Raw genomic sequence first — 17,781 nt, 5'->3', positions numbered from 1 at the left:
ACTCAGTAACTTGCCAAAGTGGACTTGTCTGAAATATAACAGATATAAAAATAAAAATATTTGAGCCCAATTTTGCCACGATTTGCTTGACCTAAGGTGTCGTGGGGATTCATTGATGACATCGGGATGCAATATTCTATTATTTTAGCTCATGTATGTCATAGTGGACGATAACTGATTTTGCATCTGTGATGCTCCATGACATCATGACAGAAACTCTAGGGTCACTGTGATTTTACCAAGTAAGACATGTTCCTGGATCAACATCTTTTGATGTTCCTGGATCAACATTATCGTACAAAAATATAGACTTAACCCAATCCTTACCCCTAAACCTACCTCTACCCATAATTTATTCCTAAAATCAGTGGGAAATGATAGCTGATTAATAAGGGTGTAGACAAACCTAACCCTGATCGAAGCCTTTACAGTTATTTAAGTTATATCTAAATTCTGATTGGTTGATTGGAATGTTGTTGCTGGATCAACAAGAATCATGACAAAACAAAAAAAGAAAAATGCTGGCGAACGATAGCGGAATCGCTTCAGCAATATTTACACTTTTTTTGGGGGAAGTCAGTTGCTAGTTCCGCCTCCTTGATGACATGTCACGCATCGTTAAAGACGGCATGTGATGAATGGTTGAGAAGCAACGTGTAGTCTGACATGTTTATTGTCCATGACAGGACAAGATTTTAGGAGTCAAAATCGTGTAATCTGACACAGTGACTATTGTTACAGACAAAAATATTGTGTAGTCTGAACTCGAAAAAAAAAAATATTACTAGATTAATAATCACAATATAGCCATTTTTATTTTATTTTTGTGGCTATAAATAAGAAACGATGCAAACAAAGTACAAGTATAAGAAACAAAAAAGTGTGTATTGTTTATATATATATGTCACGGTAGGGTTTAGGAGAAACACAAAGAGAGGGTTGGATCCAAATGCAGGTAAGGGTTTTATTTAAACAGAAGGGTAAATACAAAATAAACAGTCATGAGAGACAAACAAAACCAAAAGAGGGAACCGGATGAAACGGGGAACTCTGAAGAACAAGAAGGTAGAGGAAGTCTTGGGGAACGAGAGCATGAGACACATAGGGTAAGGACTCCATAAAGACGACAGAAAGACAGCTCTATATAGGGAGACTAATGACTAAGGATAGTCAACACCTGTGCGATTTAATTGGAGTGCAATTACTGTGACGACATGACCAGACAAGCGGAATTAAAGTGCCTATGGTGAAGTGCCTAAGGAGAAGTGCGCTCACTAGGGGACACCCAGGAAACAGAGACTGATAGCGTGACATTACCCCCTCCCCTACGGAGCAGCTACCAGATGCTCCACCTGAAACCCCGGAAAACCCAACAGAAAAAGAGGTAGGAGGGAGGTGAAGCGGAGGCGGACTAGGGGGAGGGACGGAGGGTCAGAAAACAGAGACAAACAACCAGGTGAAAAGGAGAGACAAAGACAGGACAACCAGGTAAAATGGAAGAAAAGAGACGGAACAACCAGACGTGATGGAAAGGCAGAGACAGGAAGGTGTAACACAAAACAAGGAGTCCAGGAGGGTGGTGGACCGGCGGAAGGAAAGAGGGGAGGGACGGAGGGCCAGGTCCAACGGAGGAAAATAGAAAAAACAAAAAACAAATGAAAACAAAAACATTGGTAATTGGAGGACATTAGGTGATGCCCACCCGGGCGGAACAGAGGGCCATCACACCCATGTGGTCAACGCAGAAGCCCCCCCAGGGCGGAGCGGAAGGCCACCACCTCCACGTGGTCGCGGCCGAAGTCCCCCAGGGCGGAGCGGATGACCACCACGTGGTTGCGACCGGAGTCCCCCAGGACGGAGTGGATGACCACCACGTCCTCTTGGTCACCGCCGGAGTCCCCCAGGGCGGAGCGGATGACCACCACGTCCTCATGGTCACCGTCGGAGTCTCCCAGGGCGGAGCGGATGACCACCACGTCCTCATGGTCACCGTCGGAGTCCCCCAGGACGAAGCGGTCTCGGGCCCTGCATCGGGAACGGCCTCCGGCACCGCAACGGACACCGCCTCGGCCTCCGGAAAAGCATCGGACACCGCCTCGGCCACCACCTCGGTCTCGGCCTCTGGAACAGCATCGGGCACCGCCTCGGGCTCGGGAACAGCATCGGAATCGGCCTCTGGAACAGCATCGGGCACTGCCTCGGGAACAGCATCGGCTTTGGGAACAGCATCGGCCTCTGGAACAGCATCGGCCTCTGGAACAGCATCGGCCTCTGGAACAGCATCGGCCTCTGGAACAGCATCGGCCTCTGGAACAGCATCGGCCTCTGGAACAGCATCGGGCTCCGCCTCGGCATCGGGCACCGCGTCGGTCTCGGCCTCTGGAACAGCATCGGGCACTGCGTCGGCCTCTGCATCGGGCTCCGCCTCGGGAACTGCATCGGGCACCGCGTCGGCCTCTGGAACAGCATCGGGCACCGCCTCTGCATCGGCCTCTGGAACAGCATCGGGCACCGCCTCGGGCTCGGGAACAGCATCGGCATCGGCCTCTGGAACAGCATCGGGCACCGCCTCGGGAACTGCATCGGCCTCGGGAACAGCATCGGCCTCGGGAACAGCATCGGCCTCGGGAACTGCATCGGCCTCGGGAACTGCATCGGGCACCGCCTCGGGAACTGCATCGGGCACCGCCTCGGGAACTGCATCGGGCACCGCCTCGGGAACTGCATCGGGCACCGCCTCGGGAACTGCATCGGGCACCGCCTCGGGAACTGCATCGGGCACCGCCTCGGGAACTGCATCGGGAACAGTCTTGGCCACAGCATCGGGCACCGCCTCGGGAACAGCCTCGGCCTCGGGAACAGCATCGGCCTCTCGAACAGCATCGAGCACCTCCTCGGGAACAGCCTCGGCCTCGGGAACTGCATCGGGCACCGCCTCGGGAACTGCATCGGGCACCGCCTCGGGAACAGCCTCGGGAACCGCCTCGAGCACCGCCTCGGGAACTGCCTCGGGCACCGCCTCGGGAACTGCCTCGGGAACAGCATCGGGCACCGCCTCGGGAACTGCATCGGGCACCGCCTCGGGAACTGCATCGGGCACCGCCTCGGGAACTGCATCGGGCACCGCCTCGGGAACTGCATCGGGCACCGCCTCGGGAACAGCCTCGGCCTCTCGAACAGCATCGAGCACCTCCTCGGGAACAGCTTCGGCCTCGGGAACAGCCTCGGCCACCGCCTCGGCCTCCGGAACAGCAGCGGGCACCGCCTCGGTCTCCGGAACAGCAGCGGGCACCGCATCGGGAACAGCCTCAGCCACCGCCTCCGGAACAGCAGCGGGCACCGCATCGGGAATGGCCTCATGGATGGCAGCGGACCGCTCGGGAACGTTCTCCGGGTCCTGAGGAACAGTAGCTGCCTGTCTCCTCCTCCGCCCTCTACGATGGAGAATCGGTGTCGTTGAGTCGGCCATCTTGTGCTGTGGTGCTGGGCTGGCAGCCATCTTGGGCTGTGGCGCTGGGCTGGCGGCCATCTTGGGCTGTGGCGCTAGGCTGGCGGCCATCTTGGGCTGTGGCGCTAGGCTGGCGGCCATCTTGGGCTGTGGCGCTAGGCTGGCGGCCATCTTGGGCTGTGGCGCTAGGCTGGCGGCCATCTTGGGCTGTGGCGCTAGGCTGGCGGTCATCTTGTGCTGTGGGGCTGGGCTGGCGGCCATCTTGGGTTGTGGGGCTGGGCTGGCGGCCATCCTGTGCTGTGGGGTTGGGGTGGCGGCCATCTTGTGCTGTGGGGCTGAGCTGGCAGCCATTTGGTGCCGCTGCACAGGACTGGCGGCCATCTGGTACCACGGCTCTGGCTCAGCCGATCTGCATCTCCCCTCTCCTCTCGGGACATCCTGGGGAAATGGCAGCCCCCATCCGAATCTCGGTTCGATGGGAGGCCACAGTGGCGATCGCTGCCGGACCTCCTCTCGACCGCTTGCTCCGGAGCGACCTCCCCTGGTCCCCCGGAACACCACTAGGCGAGAGCCCTCAAAACCATTTCGCTTGCTGGCTGATGAAGACATGGCAGCAGACATACCGCTGGATCCTTGATTGATGGAGTCCTTCTGTCACGGTAGGGTTTAGGAGAAACACAAAGAGAGGGTTGGATCCAAATGCAGGTAAGAGTTTTATTTAAACAGAAGGGTAAATACAAAATAAACAGTCATGAGAGACAAACAAAACCAAAAGAGGGAACCGGATGAAACGGGGAACTCTGAAGAACAAGAAGGTAGAGGAAGTCTTGGGGAACGAGAGCATGAGACACATAGGGTAAGGACTCCATAAAGACGACAGAGAAAGACAGCTCTATATAGGGAGACTAATGACTAAGGATAGTCAACACCTGTGCGATTTAATTGGAGTGCAATTACTGTGACGACATGACCAGACAAGCGGAATTAAAGTGCCTATGGTGAAGTGCCTAAGGAGAAGTGCGCTCACTAGGGGACACCCAGGAAACAGAGACTGATAGCGTGACATATATATATATATATATATATATATATATATATATATATATATATATATATATATATATATATATATATAGATATAGATATATATAGATATATATTACATCTAAACATAAGCAGTCAAGTAAGAAAAACAAACAGAAGAATTATGAAACTACAAAATCAGTCAAGAGCATGCAGTGGAGGATTCCCTCTTTTATTTTATTGTTTGATTAACATTAATTAGACAGACAGCCTATAATAAGACATACTGTACTGCGTAATGTTACACAGCCAATGTTTTTCCCCTGTAGTTTCCCAAACGTTCACTTAAGACATAAATGATTATGTTTGTGTGAATACTTAAATGAACTTAATTTAAGATTTAAGCCTACTGTAAATCTGTGAATTAGGCTCTATGTGTATTGGGATGCTGTCGACTTTATGTGGACACTCCTTTGATTAAAATCAGTGTGAGAAGCAAGTGGAGAAAAGGTACTTCTCTTAGAAAACTCACTAATAAAGATACTTTTAGATGTGTAATTAGTATTTGGAGCATTGGGGTCGCTAGATAAGGGCTTAATGGACTCATTTTTCTGAAAATCTATCATTTTAACAAAATCAAAAGAATTTCACTTAACTCTCAGACTTTCAGAATCCTTCATCACTTGAATTAAGATTATAATCATTTAATTTTTAAGCACAGTCACCACAAAATCAGACCTTAGGCCTATACCTCTTTTTAATTTGAGATTGTTATGAGGTTAAATTCAGATTTAAAATCACTAAATATAGTTTAATAGTGAATATATTGTTTCTGAAATCTAATCTTTGCAAAGCTGTGACAATAAATATCTAAAAATGCCTTGGAAGAAAACCCTTAATAAGAAAAAAAAAAAAAAGAAATAAGGCATAAACATAAACCCCAAAAAAATAAAACCGTTATCAAATAAACGTGTCCTATTCTGTGTCCTAAATTCCTGAAACACTGATGTCTCATATTTTAAAGCAGTCACTGCAATTTGGGAATAAATCAATCAAATATGTATGTGTGTGATAATGTTCAGATATGACCCCCTTTGTAATCGTTAACATTTTCATAAGTAATTGTAATTTGAATAAACTACGCATTTTATTATTATTATTTTTTTTTTTTACAGTTACATATATTTTGTAACTAAATTGCATAATTCCGTTACATGTGTCTACTGTAGTTACCCCTCAACACCGAGCACTAGTTTGTGAAGAAGAGCAGACGCAAAATCATCACATCATGGTTTCCATTTTTACCCGTCCTGAAAACAAACAAGAAAAAAATCCATCACGACCAGCCTCTCGCTCACACGCACATTCATCTGACAAACAGGGAAAGCACTGAGCGGTGAGCTTGAGGACTGTGACTATGAGGAGGTCAAGTAAAGCAATAAGCTGCTGCTGGAGGATGTGTGTTATAGTGATTGTATCATGGGGAGTACAGTGGTGTAAAACCCTGTTAAACTCGGTTTAGTCACTGTAATGCATGGGCTTGGGTGGCTTATTGCTTTCATACAGCATTATGATAGAAGGAACCAATTGTTTCTTACACACAGTAACACTTTAGAATAGGTAACACATATTTTTTATTAAGAGATTTCCCTAGTTACTAAGGTGGTTGTTATGTTTATTAAGGGATATTATTAAAAATGGCTAAGTATATATCAACTTATACATTTCCAAACATTCTTATAAATGAACAGATGAAGATTCTTCCACAGGTCATCTGTGTTGCACTGTTGTGTTTCCAGAGTCTTCACTGCCACCTTGTGGAGAGGAGAATCACAGGTTTCCACAGCAAGAAGAAGTTGGCTTCATGTGTTTTAAAACAGCAGTGATAAGCCTGCAGTTCCTGTCCAATCGTGAGCTCCGGCTGTGATAGACAAAACTAGAACGCCTCTATCTCATGCACATCATGTTTTAGTTTATGAAAAATATAATTCTTATAATCCTCAAGCACAAACAGAGACACAACTGCAATATCCCAGCATGCAGAGAGTCAGACAAAACTGACTTGTCTAATAAAAATATACTTGATCTTGAAGTATCAAATAACTGGGGTATGATTACTCATTGCTGTGTAAACAGAAGTGGTCAAATAAACCCCCACGGGCTGCTTTCTTCTTCCTGAACACTTCTTTATTCCTCTCTCTCTGTGTTTGCTCACTCTCTCTCTGTAGTACCACATTACCCGAGTGAATTCCTCTGGAGGTACACCTGTGAGAGCACGAGCGTGCGGCCCTGCTAGAAAAATATTGTGTTCAATAAAACTTCTCCATAATCGGGCCAGGTGCAATAAAATCCAGGACAGAAATATTAAGTGGGGCTGATATTTCCTTGGCCTCTCTCCAGATCAGCTAGTAAAAACCGGCAGTCAGAATGACCTTAGCATTAAAGAAATATCATCTCGGCGGGAGGGGGGGGTGACGACGGCAGTCAAACGCCGCTCATGTCTGTCAACAATTCTTAAGAAATCACTCTGTTATCGATGTTCATTAGACACCAAATTACACTAAACCGGGCTGTATAGGTGTTTAAGAGATTTTGCAATGATCTATGACTTTTAAAGGCATATCACAAGGACACCTTTCAGTGCAATGCAACTGCTCCTCCAAGCCTACACGCTTCTACATGGATCTGTGAGAATAATACCACATCAGCCTCCACCAACACAGACCCACACACACACACACACACACAGTGCTTTATGTATAAGAAAATTCAAGCACCCAAAGCATTATAGATAATCTTATTTCACAGATACGCAGAGCACATTGCCTTTGGGACACATTTGCTTTTGTAAACGGAGAATTCAGCCATCACACTCTTCACAGCTGTAGATCAATAGCCCTTAATTAAGCCACATCTAAATGCACAATAAACTCATAACTACATCTGCATTTCCTGAAGGGAATATCAGCCTTTGTGAGCCAGGATGTTAGGTAAGCTGCTACAGGTAAGTTTAGGTTTAGGCTTTTCTCATTGCTGGACAGATGGTAAAAAAAAATAAAAAATAAAAAAAACACATCAGAATCCTGTAAGCAAATTGATGTGAGGAAAGTGACCAGTCAAAATGCTTATGCAAATACGATGAGTTCACATTTCTTGACTGAAATGATCTGCAAAACTATTTGAATTGAGTCAGAATGGTTTGAGTTTAATTAGTTGCGGAGATTTATGAAGAAGAAAAAAATACAAAGAAATAAGAGCAAAGTCAAAACAGTGCTCTGAAAACACACAGCTAAACATGTGTTTGAAGCCAAGTGTATTAGCATTGTATTAGTGTGCTGAGTTTATGAAGGGGAAAATGTTTCATTGATCAAAGAGGATGATACAAAAGGGAATATTTTACTCTGCATAATTTTCTCAATTTGTCGGAGTGATGAACGAGCATCGCATCACAGTAACCCTCCCATCAGGGGTCCGAATCCAGATAATATACCTTGAATTCACTGTGTTTCTTTTGGGAAAAATAATACAATATTGCATGAAATTAAAATAAATAGATTGTTATTTTCAAAATTATTTATATTTAAAATATTTACACTATTTACTGAAATATTTCTAAAATATTTATTTGTAGGAGAATATCTTTATATATATATCGTATTATCATATACTTGTTATACTTGATGTGTGCTAAAAAGGCAAATTTTGAAAAGAATATTCAACGTGGGAAACAAGTATTTGTATTTAGTGCATTTGATGATGATACAATTACATTTTCATGAAAAACTTTATATTTGGTGAAGGGTTATAGGCACCCATAAATAAAATGGAGGGCTATGAATAAACAGAAGAAAGACACATAAAAGAGATACAGTGTGAAGCTCACTACTGTCTCTTTAAACCTCATAGTTCCTCCCTCCTCCCCCCTCAGAGCCAGAGAGAGAGAGAGCCGTCTTCACTAGCATCCAAAGCCTGTCCATAAACTCCAGCCTCTTCCCCCTCCATCAGGCAGGAGCGACCGAGAGAGAGAGAGAGAGAAAGAGAGAGAGGGAGAGAGAGAGAGGGCGATCAGAGTGTGTGTGGATCCACAGGGTTTGAAATAGGAGGCAAAGGCAGCATCCCTCCCTCAGTCAGAGGCTGTCGTCACGGCGACAGAAGGTGTCTGCTCCACGGCCGAGAGACGGAATGTGAGGTGGAAACGGTCGCCACAGCAACAAGAGCATCTGAGGACTTCCAGGATTCCAAGCAGGAGCGGAGAAGCCAAGGCTGCCGGGGGCTTGAAAAGAGGGGAACCGGGGCCAGTCTTTCATCCACCACCTCCTCCCTCACTCCTCCTCCTCCTCCGCTGCTGCTTCACTTTCTCTCTGAAGGACAGCTCTGAATGAACCCTCCTGCTATCAGTGGGTGAGTGTGGCTGAATGGACGCTGAAAGGAAAGACATAAAAGAGTAGGATTGTGCGTGGAAACGGGAGAGAGAGAAGTGGGGGTGATTAAGAGGAATACGACGTGCGTGAGGGTCTCTGACGCCACATCAAAATGGGAAGGATGAGCGAAGCTCAGCTGAGCTGGAAACTGTATTCCTGTCGTTCCTCAGGAGAGTGGGAAGGCAAACCTGCATGCACTTTCTACCACTGACCAGGGGAGAGGTGAGAGTGAGACAGCGTGCCAGAGATCACTGTCTTATGAAGTGTACTTCCACGGGGACTGGTGGGAGTCAATCTGGTGAGCGTGTTCATTTGTATCTGTTCTTCTTGGTCTCTCTTTGTCTTTGCTGTCTGTAATTGATTTTGTGGAGTAAACCATAGCTTGAACATCAAGATATGTGTTTGAGAAAATTGAACATGGGGGAGAAGAAAAATTACTGGAAGAGAGACATTACCAGATAAACAGAGAAATTGCTCTCCTTGTTGTCTTCCCAGGTGTTGTCTCTTTTGGCTGCGCCTCAAAGGGTCAAGTTCTCCCCTTTTATTATCTTCCAATTCTTCCTGGAGCAAAAGACATGGAATTTACCTTCTCTGATGGCTTCTGAAAAAATGCTAACAACTGGATTCCACTCGTAATTGAAGGAAACTAGATTGAGACCCATCTTTATCCAGCAATTGAACAAAATGGGTGAGAAATGTCTCTCTGACCCGGAGGAAAGGATGCGTCATTCCGTCTGACGCCCCTGAGGGATTACGTGTGAAACGTTCATCATAACACGTATTGTAAGTGTAGTTGCAATTTTGGCAATCGCTCTGAAAGCATTATGTCCGTTGCCTTGGTTTAATGTTTCAGACACATACAAATGAGCGAGGACGAACACTGGCTTTTTGGCTGAATTTACATCCTCTCTCTCTCTCTCTCTCTCTCTCTCTCTCTCTCTTTCCTTTTCTTCCAGATCCACTTCAAGGACAACTAAAGTTGGAATATTTTACCCTTTGGTTAGACGGAACTCAAAAAAATAAAAAATAAAACATTGCAAATCTAAAACAAATAAGCTCTTGGCAAGAAAAGCATCTTTGGGAGTTTCTTTTTCTTGGATTTTGCGTGGCTCGTGCAATGCTCCTGGCCATGTCTTCATGGAAGAGAAGAATTCTGCATCATAGACAACTGCTTTCCATTCAAAGTTACACCTAAGGACTCGCAAAAGCTAGGGTGAAATGGGCCCCGTTTCTTGCACATTTTGCTTCTTCATCCTGGTGTTTGGTGTGTGTTCTTGGATCTAACAGCCTAAGCGTCCTTCAATGATTCTGGCACCTTCCGTTCCATCTGCGTCTGTCCTGAGATGCCCCACCGTACACAGCAAGAGGAGGTTTGACCCCAGACCCAGCGAGGTCTCTCGGCTGCCCAGGCGTATTTAAGATGTTGAACCCTTCCCACGTGGCCCGAGCCCCAGATCGGATCAGTAGCACTGCGGCTCCAGGAGGCCTCAGACATGGATCGTGGCTCGGCTCGCCCCTGCCCTCAGCGCTCCACACCCCGGCCCGTGAGCAGCCTGTGAAGGATGTCCCAGAGCGGAGCTCCAGCCCGGGAACCCTCTGAGACCCCCAGTCAGAGAGAACAGATCCGCAGCCACATGAAGATGGTGATCGGGCAGCTGGAAGGAATCCTCAAGGAGCTGAAAGATGTGGCACATGAACTGCGGGAGGTAAGGTCTGCTTGCTTTCTACTGTCGGTTTGGTTTGGACTGCAGGTGACTGGTTTCTCCAGCAGGAGATAAATAATGAATGTTTTCTAGTTTGGACTGGCAGGTTGAAGCAGGTGGGGAGTCAATGTAGCCTCATTACACTAAGAAACCAAAGCAAGCGACCTTAAACTGAGAATTTGACTGCCTTGGGAACCAAAAGAGAGGGGTTTATCTATTCTATCTAAAGGAGAGGTGCACTTTCCAGTGCAAAAAAAAAAAAAAGCCAAATGATGACATGAACGGATACAGAATGAGAAAATTACAACCGGAACACAGAATAGAGAGGCAAAGAAGAAGGGAAAGAGGTGTGCAAGGTAGGAGTCGAGCTTGGCAATGCAATAGTTATGTAAGCACTTTGTTATCGGCTGGATTCCTACTGTATTCTACCAAGTGCCATGGTTACAAGATGAAAAGATTCCACTGTGTTTGTGTGTGTGTGTGTGTGTGTGTGTGTGTTCCTTGCTCTGTGTTTGGGAGTGAGCTGACGGCATAGAAAAAAGACAAGTGTGTGTCTGCGTCAATGTCATATTTCAGCTGAATAGATTCATGTGCAGAAATGGGCCAGAAATTTTTGAAAAGTGAACAAGTCTGCACATGCACGAGAGAAAATAATGAATTCTTTAGTTTCTCTCCCTCTCCATATGGACATTAAATATTTCAGTTCACTCTGGCTAGCACACCAGCTAAAATTCACCCTTCCCCAACCATCCGTCTTTCTTCGAGCTCCCCGGGCACCGGCATCTGTTCCCCTCCAGATTAACCCATCCAGCTCACACCTCCAGACCATGTGGCATGGAGAACTACCCCCTCGAGTCTCTCCCTCGTGCCCCAGCGTGATTGATGATGTGGGAATAATGCTCGCTATGGCTATTTATAAACACCAGGACTCTGCGTAGCCCGGTAAACGACTCTACTCCCACTCTACATATGGATCAGTCTAAAAATAAAGTCAAAATCTCTGAAACATGTATGCGTTCCATACGGAGAGAGTGTGTGTTGGAGAATATGAGACGGCTGTAGATCGTTACATTAAGGAGTATTGATGATCAGTCCAGGGGAAGATGTGTAGATGGCGAATGTCGGATAAAATCTTTAATTCTTTTGGCTGTTTTGGAGTAGTAACTGATGGATGACACTCAATGCTGAACGATGCTTCAGGAATGCGCAATAATGGGGTCACATCACACGTCATGAGACTGCAGACTGTGCCTGACTGTGTGTGTGTGTGTGTGTGTGTCTGTGAGAGAGAGAGAGAGAGAGAGAGAGAGAGAGAGGTTTTGCAAACAGAGGCCTGAATTCCCCATGAAGACTGTAAACCTGAAGTCAAATGCATTTTCGGATATCCGGAGGAAAATGGCTTAGTAAACATACACAATAGCATCTTAATGAACCTATTGAAATGTAGAAACATTTCTAGGGGGTAGAAAATAACACCAGCTCTTTATACAAATGGTAGATGGTAAAAGGAAAGTCCTCACCATGATAGGAAAACAAACGTGTGTGTGTCTGCTGTTCTGACACTTCAGTAAGTACAGGTAGTTTTGCTAGCAGAGACACTTGCTTTTCTTCCCGTTAGATCCAAACGCTTACAGTTAAACCATTTCTACCCTTCATAGGATAGGTGTTTGGAAGTTTTTTTTTTCTCTCTGTCTCTTGCCACGTCCCAGTTTTCTTTGCCACTCAGATTCCATGCAGTTCACCACACATTCAATTAATTAGGTTCAATCTACTATGTGTTAATACCCTTTAACCCTATTTGACTTTAAAGTACTGCAAGTTTCTGCTGAGATGGAAAAGACTTATGTAACGCAACCAGTAACTTACATAAAATGACCCAAACTGTTCTGAATTAGTCATCAGTTATTCAGTAATTCTGCAGAACTTTAGCATCTTGCACAAGTCAAGTCTTTTCGCATCTCCTTCCATCCACTCAAACTCAAATTCAACCCTCCAAGCTTTTGCTGCTGCACTTTTTAATTAATGCTAACCTCCGCAGGCTAAGATCATCCTTGCAAACAAATGCTGAGGGAAATGCTGCATTCTCTTTCCTCTGACATTCGAGTAGGAGACGTAGTGTATAGAAAATTAATGGTTTACTCAGCCTGGGTTGCATAAAAAATAAAGGCAGCAATGCATTTTTATTTTATTTTATTTATTTATTTATTTGGGAGGGGGCAGCACTGGTGCACTAGATGAAATAAGACATGACTGAAGGAGAGACAAACTTGACAGCTAGTGATCACCGTTTCACATTTTGATAATATAACTTTGATTAAAAAGGTCATGCGATTTTGGAGCGACATGATGGGCAGATGATGACTTAACTGGACTGACCCAATTTAGACTTAGTGGATGACTGAAATGTTGTTTTCTCACAATAACTGTGCAGTTAAATATTAGGTAGAGTATTTATTATAAATATTAGGTACAAAATATTAGGCAATATATGTTCATGTCATAACAAGAATGAACAATACATTTGCAGCATTTATTAATGTAAGTCAGTGTTATTTTAGTATCATTGAGATACTATTATAGTTTTTATTACTATTTTGAATATTTTATTTTATTTTAATGTTAGTTGTCAAGTAGTTCTTGCTCTTTTATATGAATGTCTGTACAGTTTTATTGATTTCATATAATTTTATTCATTTATTTATTTATTTATTTATTTATTTATTTATTCATTCATTCATTCATTCATTCATTCATTTATTTATTTATTTATTGGCTAAGTATATAAAATTAAACTAAATTGAATTGAGAAATGTTGCTGAAATAGTCAAAAAAAAAAAAAAAAAGTTTTCATATTTAATTTTAGTTAACATTTATATTAATTTCACGTTTTAATTAACTTGTGCAACCCTGATCTAGATTAACATTAATTTCTAAATATACTCTGGCATTTTTAATCTAGTTGGATCAATTAAAAAGCATGTGTTATAAATGAACATTGTCAACAAGTTTGTATATTGATGCTAACCTAATGTTAATATTTAGTATATTTAATTGTCTTACAAATGTTAAAGTTAACCATACATCAATATTTTATTTATTTATTTATTTATTTATTTATTATTATTATTGTATGGCTTCAATTTTAGTTTGTTCTGTTTTTAATTAACAATAATAACCCTTTTCTAGTTTAACATTAATTTCTACATATATACTAATGCAACTTTTATATCTAGTTGAATAAATTAAATATAATGTATTACAAATAAACATGTGTTGGATCAACAATTGTATATGTTCACATTAACCCAGATTAATAAATGCTTTTATAATAAAACATTAATGCATTTACATAAAAAATAAATAAGCTGCTGGTATTTGTGGTGTTTGTTGCCTTTAGAATGGCTCTCTTATGTTAATCCCTAAACTGGGTCGTAACAACTAATATTAACAAAGTGACACTTAAAGCAATATTTATTTATTTATTTAGTTTGATTGATTGATGAGATATATCATCATTGAATTAATTTCAATGGGCATGCCAACGCTGGTGTTTGTCTTGATAAATTTAAGGCACTTACTGGTATCCTCATCCAGGCTTTTAACTGTAAATCAGCAGGTTTGATCCCACTTAGAGGTGATCCATTAACCATAGACCCTGTTTCTGTTCTGCCACCATCGTGTACTTGAGTAAACCACTTAACCCATCGCTCTTCCAAAGGGACTCATTGAAACTGCCCTACTGTAAATTGATTTGGATTAAATGTATTCATGTCCTTTATTATTATTATTTTTTTCATGTTTTGTTTTGTTGCTGCCTTATGTTAAACTGCTCTAATTTATTATTATTATTTTCACATCTTAATGAAAGGTCTAACAGCTAATAATGCATATCAAAAGCAAAAGAGAAGAGCTCAGAAGGTTTGTGTCGAGCCACACATGTATGGAAGACTTCAGAAGAAAAGTCTGCTTCATTGAAGGGTCACAGAAGCATGTCGTCTCTGTGACCCTTAATGGAAGAAGTCTGAAACAACCTGGACTTTTCCTAGAGCTGGCCTCCTGGCCAAACTGAGCAATCGATGGAGAAGGGCTTCGGTCAGACTGGTGACCGAGAACCTGGTGGTCACTCGAGTTGAGCTCCATGATCACTGACAGAGCTTCAGAGGAGAAGAAGAGCAGATTCCTGCCAAATACTGATGAGCAAAAAAGATTTGAGACTGTATTATGTTTTTGCTTTGTCAGTATGGTGTATGGAGTGTAGATTGGAGTGGGAAAAAAAAGTAGTTTAAAGAAGTTTATCAATAGGGAGCAGCAGCATAACAAAGTGTGAAAAAAAAAAAAAAATTGAAGGGGTATGAATACTTTCGCAAAGCATTGTATCTATGTGTTAAGCACATAATTCACAATATTGTTATAAGATCATGCTCCACATGCAAGAGTTTTATTGGCCTTTGTTTAAGCGTAGCATTATCGGGCTGATTGGGACAGACAGCGCTCCCCCTGGAGTCAGCTAGTTGTTGTGCTGAATTTGATGATCAATATGTTTCATTAGAGAGTCGATTCACTGCCGCTGTCCTCAGCGAGACGACTGGCTTCCGGATTCTCTGTGGCGCGAAGAGCAACATGCAAAAACCATCGATAACATAAACACCCCCATTACGGTTAAACGCCCCAGATGCATAACAGGCCAACACAAGATGTCTATAGATTGCCAGAGAATACAGAAAAAAAAATGGTTGAAATGAAGTGTCAGAGGAGAGTGAAAAAAGTGCCATTCTTTCTAGGGAGGAACAAAAGAGAGAGAGAGGAAGTAGACGGAGTCAGAAAGACACAATACGGAGAGGAGACTGTGTCTCACAGCATGTAATGAGAGGGACGAGTGTCATTTGGACAAAGAGCACTTATCTTTGCTCCAGTGCAGCGTCTGCAGCTCGGTTGAGTGTGTGTGCCTGAGCTCAGTCATTTGAGAGATTGGTTTATCACACAGAAGCAGAGCGAGCGATGCAACGGCAAACATGGCTTTCTGAAAGTTGAGATTTCAGACCAAGTGGCTCGGCCTCTTCTAATGTCCTCGCTCAAATAATAATGAGACGACTCATTAAAGGAATCGTTTGCCCCTAAATGGACATTCTGTCATCATGTATTTACAATGGAGTCTCGAAACTCAAAACTCATACGATATCATTGCACTTTCTTTTCATGTACATGTGAGCAGAAAGCCTCGGTTCACAGTAAATGCTGCACACTCCATCTTTACATGAGCTGCGAGATGCACTTGGGAACATCATGTGTGTCAGTCGAGCTTTGTATAATTTTCTACTTTTTTTTGTGAACAGATGATACAGACACAGATACAGCATTTCAACAAGCTTGAATTGTCACATAACCAGGGGTATGTTTCCCAAAACCATAGTTGCTAACCTGTTAGCAACTTAGTTGTTGGCAAGGGGAAATTGCATTGCAACCAACAAAGTTGCTAACTTAGCACCCCAGAGCATCTTATTTCCTGTTTGCATCTTGAGAAGATGATGGCTGCATCAAAGCTTCAAGACAAAAGGCTAGTAAAGTATGTTAACGTAAAGATATGAGAAAGATTTTTGGTACACATTATCTTTAAGGTGTCTAGTATTAATATATACATTTGAATATATACAGTTGTGTTGAGTGTGGTCATAGAATTAGTAAACATGTTGATGGTCACAATAGTGAGTGGTGGGATAACAGTGATCTTAGGTCTACAATATAAATCCAACTGCAGTTGTTACTGAAAATTACAATAAAATGTTGCAATGGCAAAATATTGCACTAAATTAAAAGTTCAAATGTTACAAATAAGTTACAATATTGATGTTATAATACAGGTAGCACTTAATAATAATAATAATAATAATAATAATAATAATAATAATAATAATAATAAATATATAGTTTAACAAAAAGTAAAAAAATTTAAATACGCTGATGGTTGTAGTTTTTTTTTTGTGTTCTATCTCAGTATGTCTATCAATGTTGTATACATTTTTTTATTTATTATTATTATTATTATTATTATTATTATTATTATTTTATGAATTTTTTACATAAACTAGTAACCCTAGAATGTGAAATAGCTAGGCTAAGATACATACATATATATATATATATATATATATATATATATATATATATATATATATATATATTTTTTTTTTTTTTTTTTTTAATGATTGCAGAAATATGTTAATTCAGTTTACACATGATACCTAACATAAAAAAAAAAAAAATCCAAAATAAATAACAATTAAAATTTTATTAAATGTGTTAATTGTAATTGGTTAAAAAAATATTTAACCTTTTGTGTTTCATACAATGAATGTTGACGTAAGAGTGAATACGTGATGACAGGATTTTCATTTTTAGGTGAACTATTCCTTCTAAAATGATTATATTGCATATATGCATCCCATATCTGTTCCCAGCAGATGCAACAGTCAGGTTGGATCCTTGTAGAGATCTATAGCACTTTTAAAGCACAATCAAGCCAAAGGAGTCAGTAAATGACTTGACTGAAGCCCCCTGATCAAACAGCATCAGTCCCATCTGTAAAGACAGGGCTGCAGGCTAATTCCTCATCAGCCGTTACAGCTGAAGCTTTACAGGAACAGAATGTCAGCGGTTCAACTCAAAACCATTTCACTTTTCTAATCGGACACAAATATGAAACAGGATATTTCAAGAGAGAAGATGTAGGACATAGGACTTGATTTTATTCATCTGGAATCGATTGTGAAATGTTGCGTGACAAGCAGGATTTCTGATGAAATTCAGTTTAGACAGAGCAAGTTATTTATTTGTTTTAAGATAAATGAAAATATGCTTTTATAAATGTTTACATAAACAACAGTAAAGTCCCAGCAGAACAGCTAAATGTGCAGAAGCATGCAGTTGTGAATTATGTTTTAATTTAACATACTAAAACTAAAACTTAATTAAACTTATAAAAAAAAAATCTACATGCGTACATTTATAAATAAATAAATGAACAAATGAATGAGTGAATGAAAAAAATACACAACTAAAATTAAACCAGCGCACAATATGAAGAAAATCTAATTCTTTAACAAACTATAATCCGTGATACTGTAATAACACTGATTTAGACATATGTAATGGATTTTTTTGTACTTAAAAGCAGTGTATTTCGATGTGG

At 42.0% G+C, this 17,781-nt stretch overlaps 1 protein-coding gene across 2 annotated transcripts in view; it reads left to right on the top strand.

Moving 5' to 3' along the window:
* Positions 1–8,444: 8,444 nt before the first annotated feature.
* Positions 8,445–17,781, top strand: part of LOC127977917 (inhibitory synaptic factor 1-like) — a 58,873-nt gene continuing 49,536 nt past the window's right edge. Inside the window, exons 1-3 of one of the 2 annotated variants that reach the window (XM_052583147.1) lie at positions 8,445–9,190; positions 9,388–9,675; positions 9,849–10,598. In XM_052583147.1, the coding sequence (XP_052439107.1) occupies positions 10,455–10,598 (144 nt within the window). In that variant the 5' untranslated portion in view covers positions 8,445–9,190; positions 9,388–9,675; positions 9,849–10,454. Of the gene's footprint in view, positions 9,676–9,848; positions 10,599–17,781 lie in introns of both variants that reach the window. The other variant, XM_052583146.1, reaches the window with a different exon arrangement.

The sequence above is a fragment of the Carassius gibelio genome, chromosome B18 (genome assembly GCF_023724105.1).
Source record: "Carassius gibelio isolate Cgi1373 ecotype wild population from Czech Republic chromosome B18, carGib1.2-hapl.c, whole genome shotgun sequence".
NCBI lineage: Eukaryota > Metazoa > Chordata > Actinopteri > Cypriniformes > Cyprinidae > Carassius > Carassius gibelio.
The sequence above is the reverse complement of the archived record's forward strand: the minus strand, read 5'-3'. Positions and strand labels throughout refer to the sequence as shown.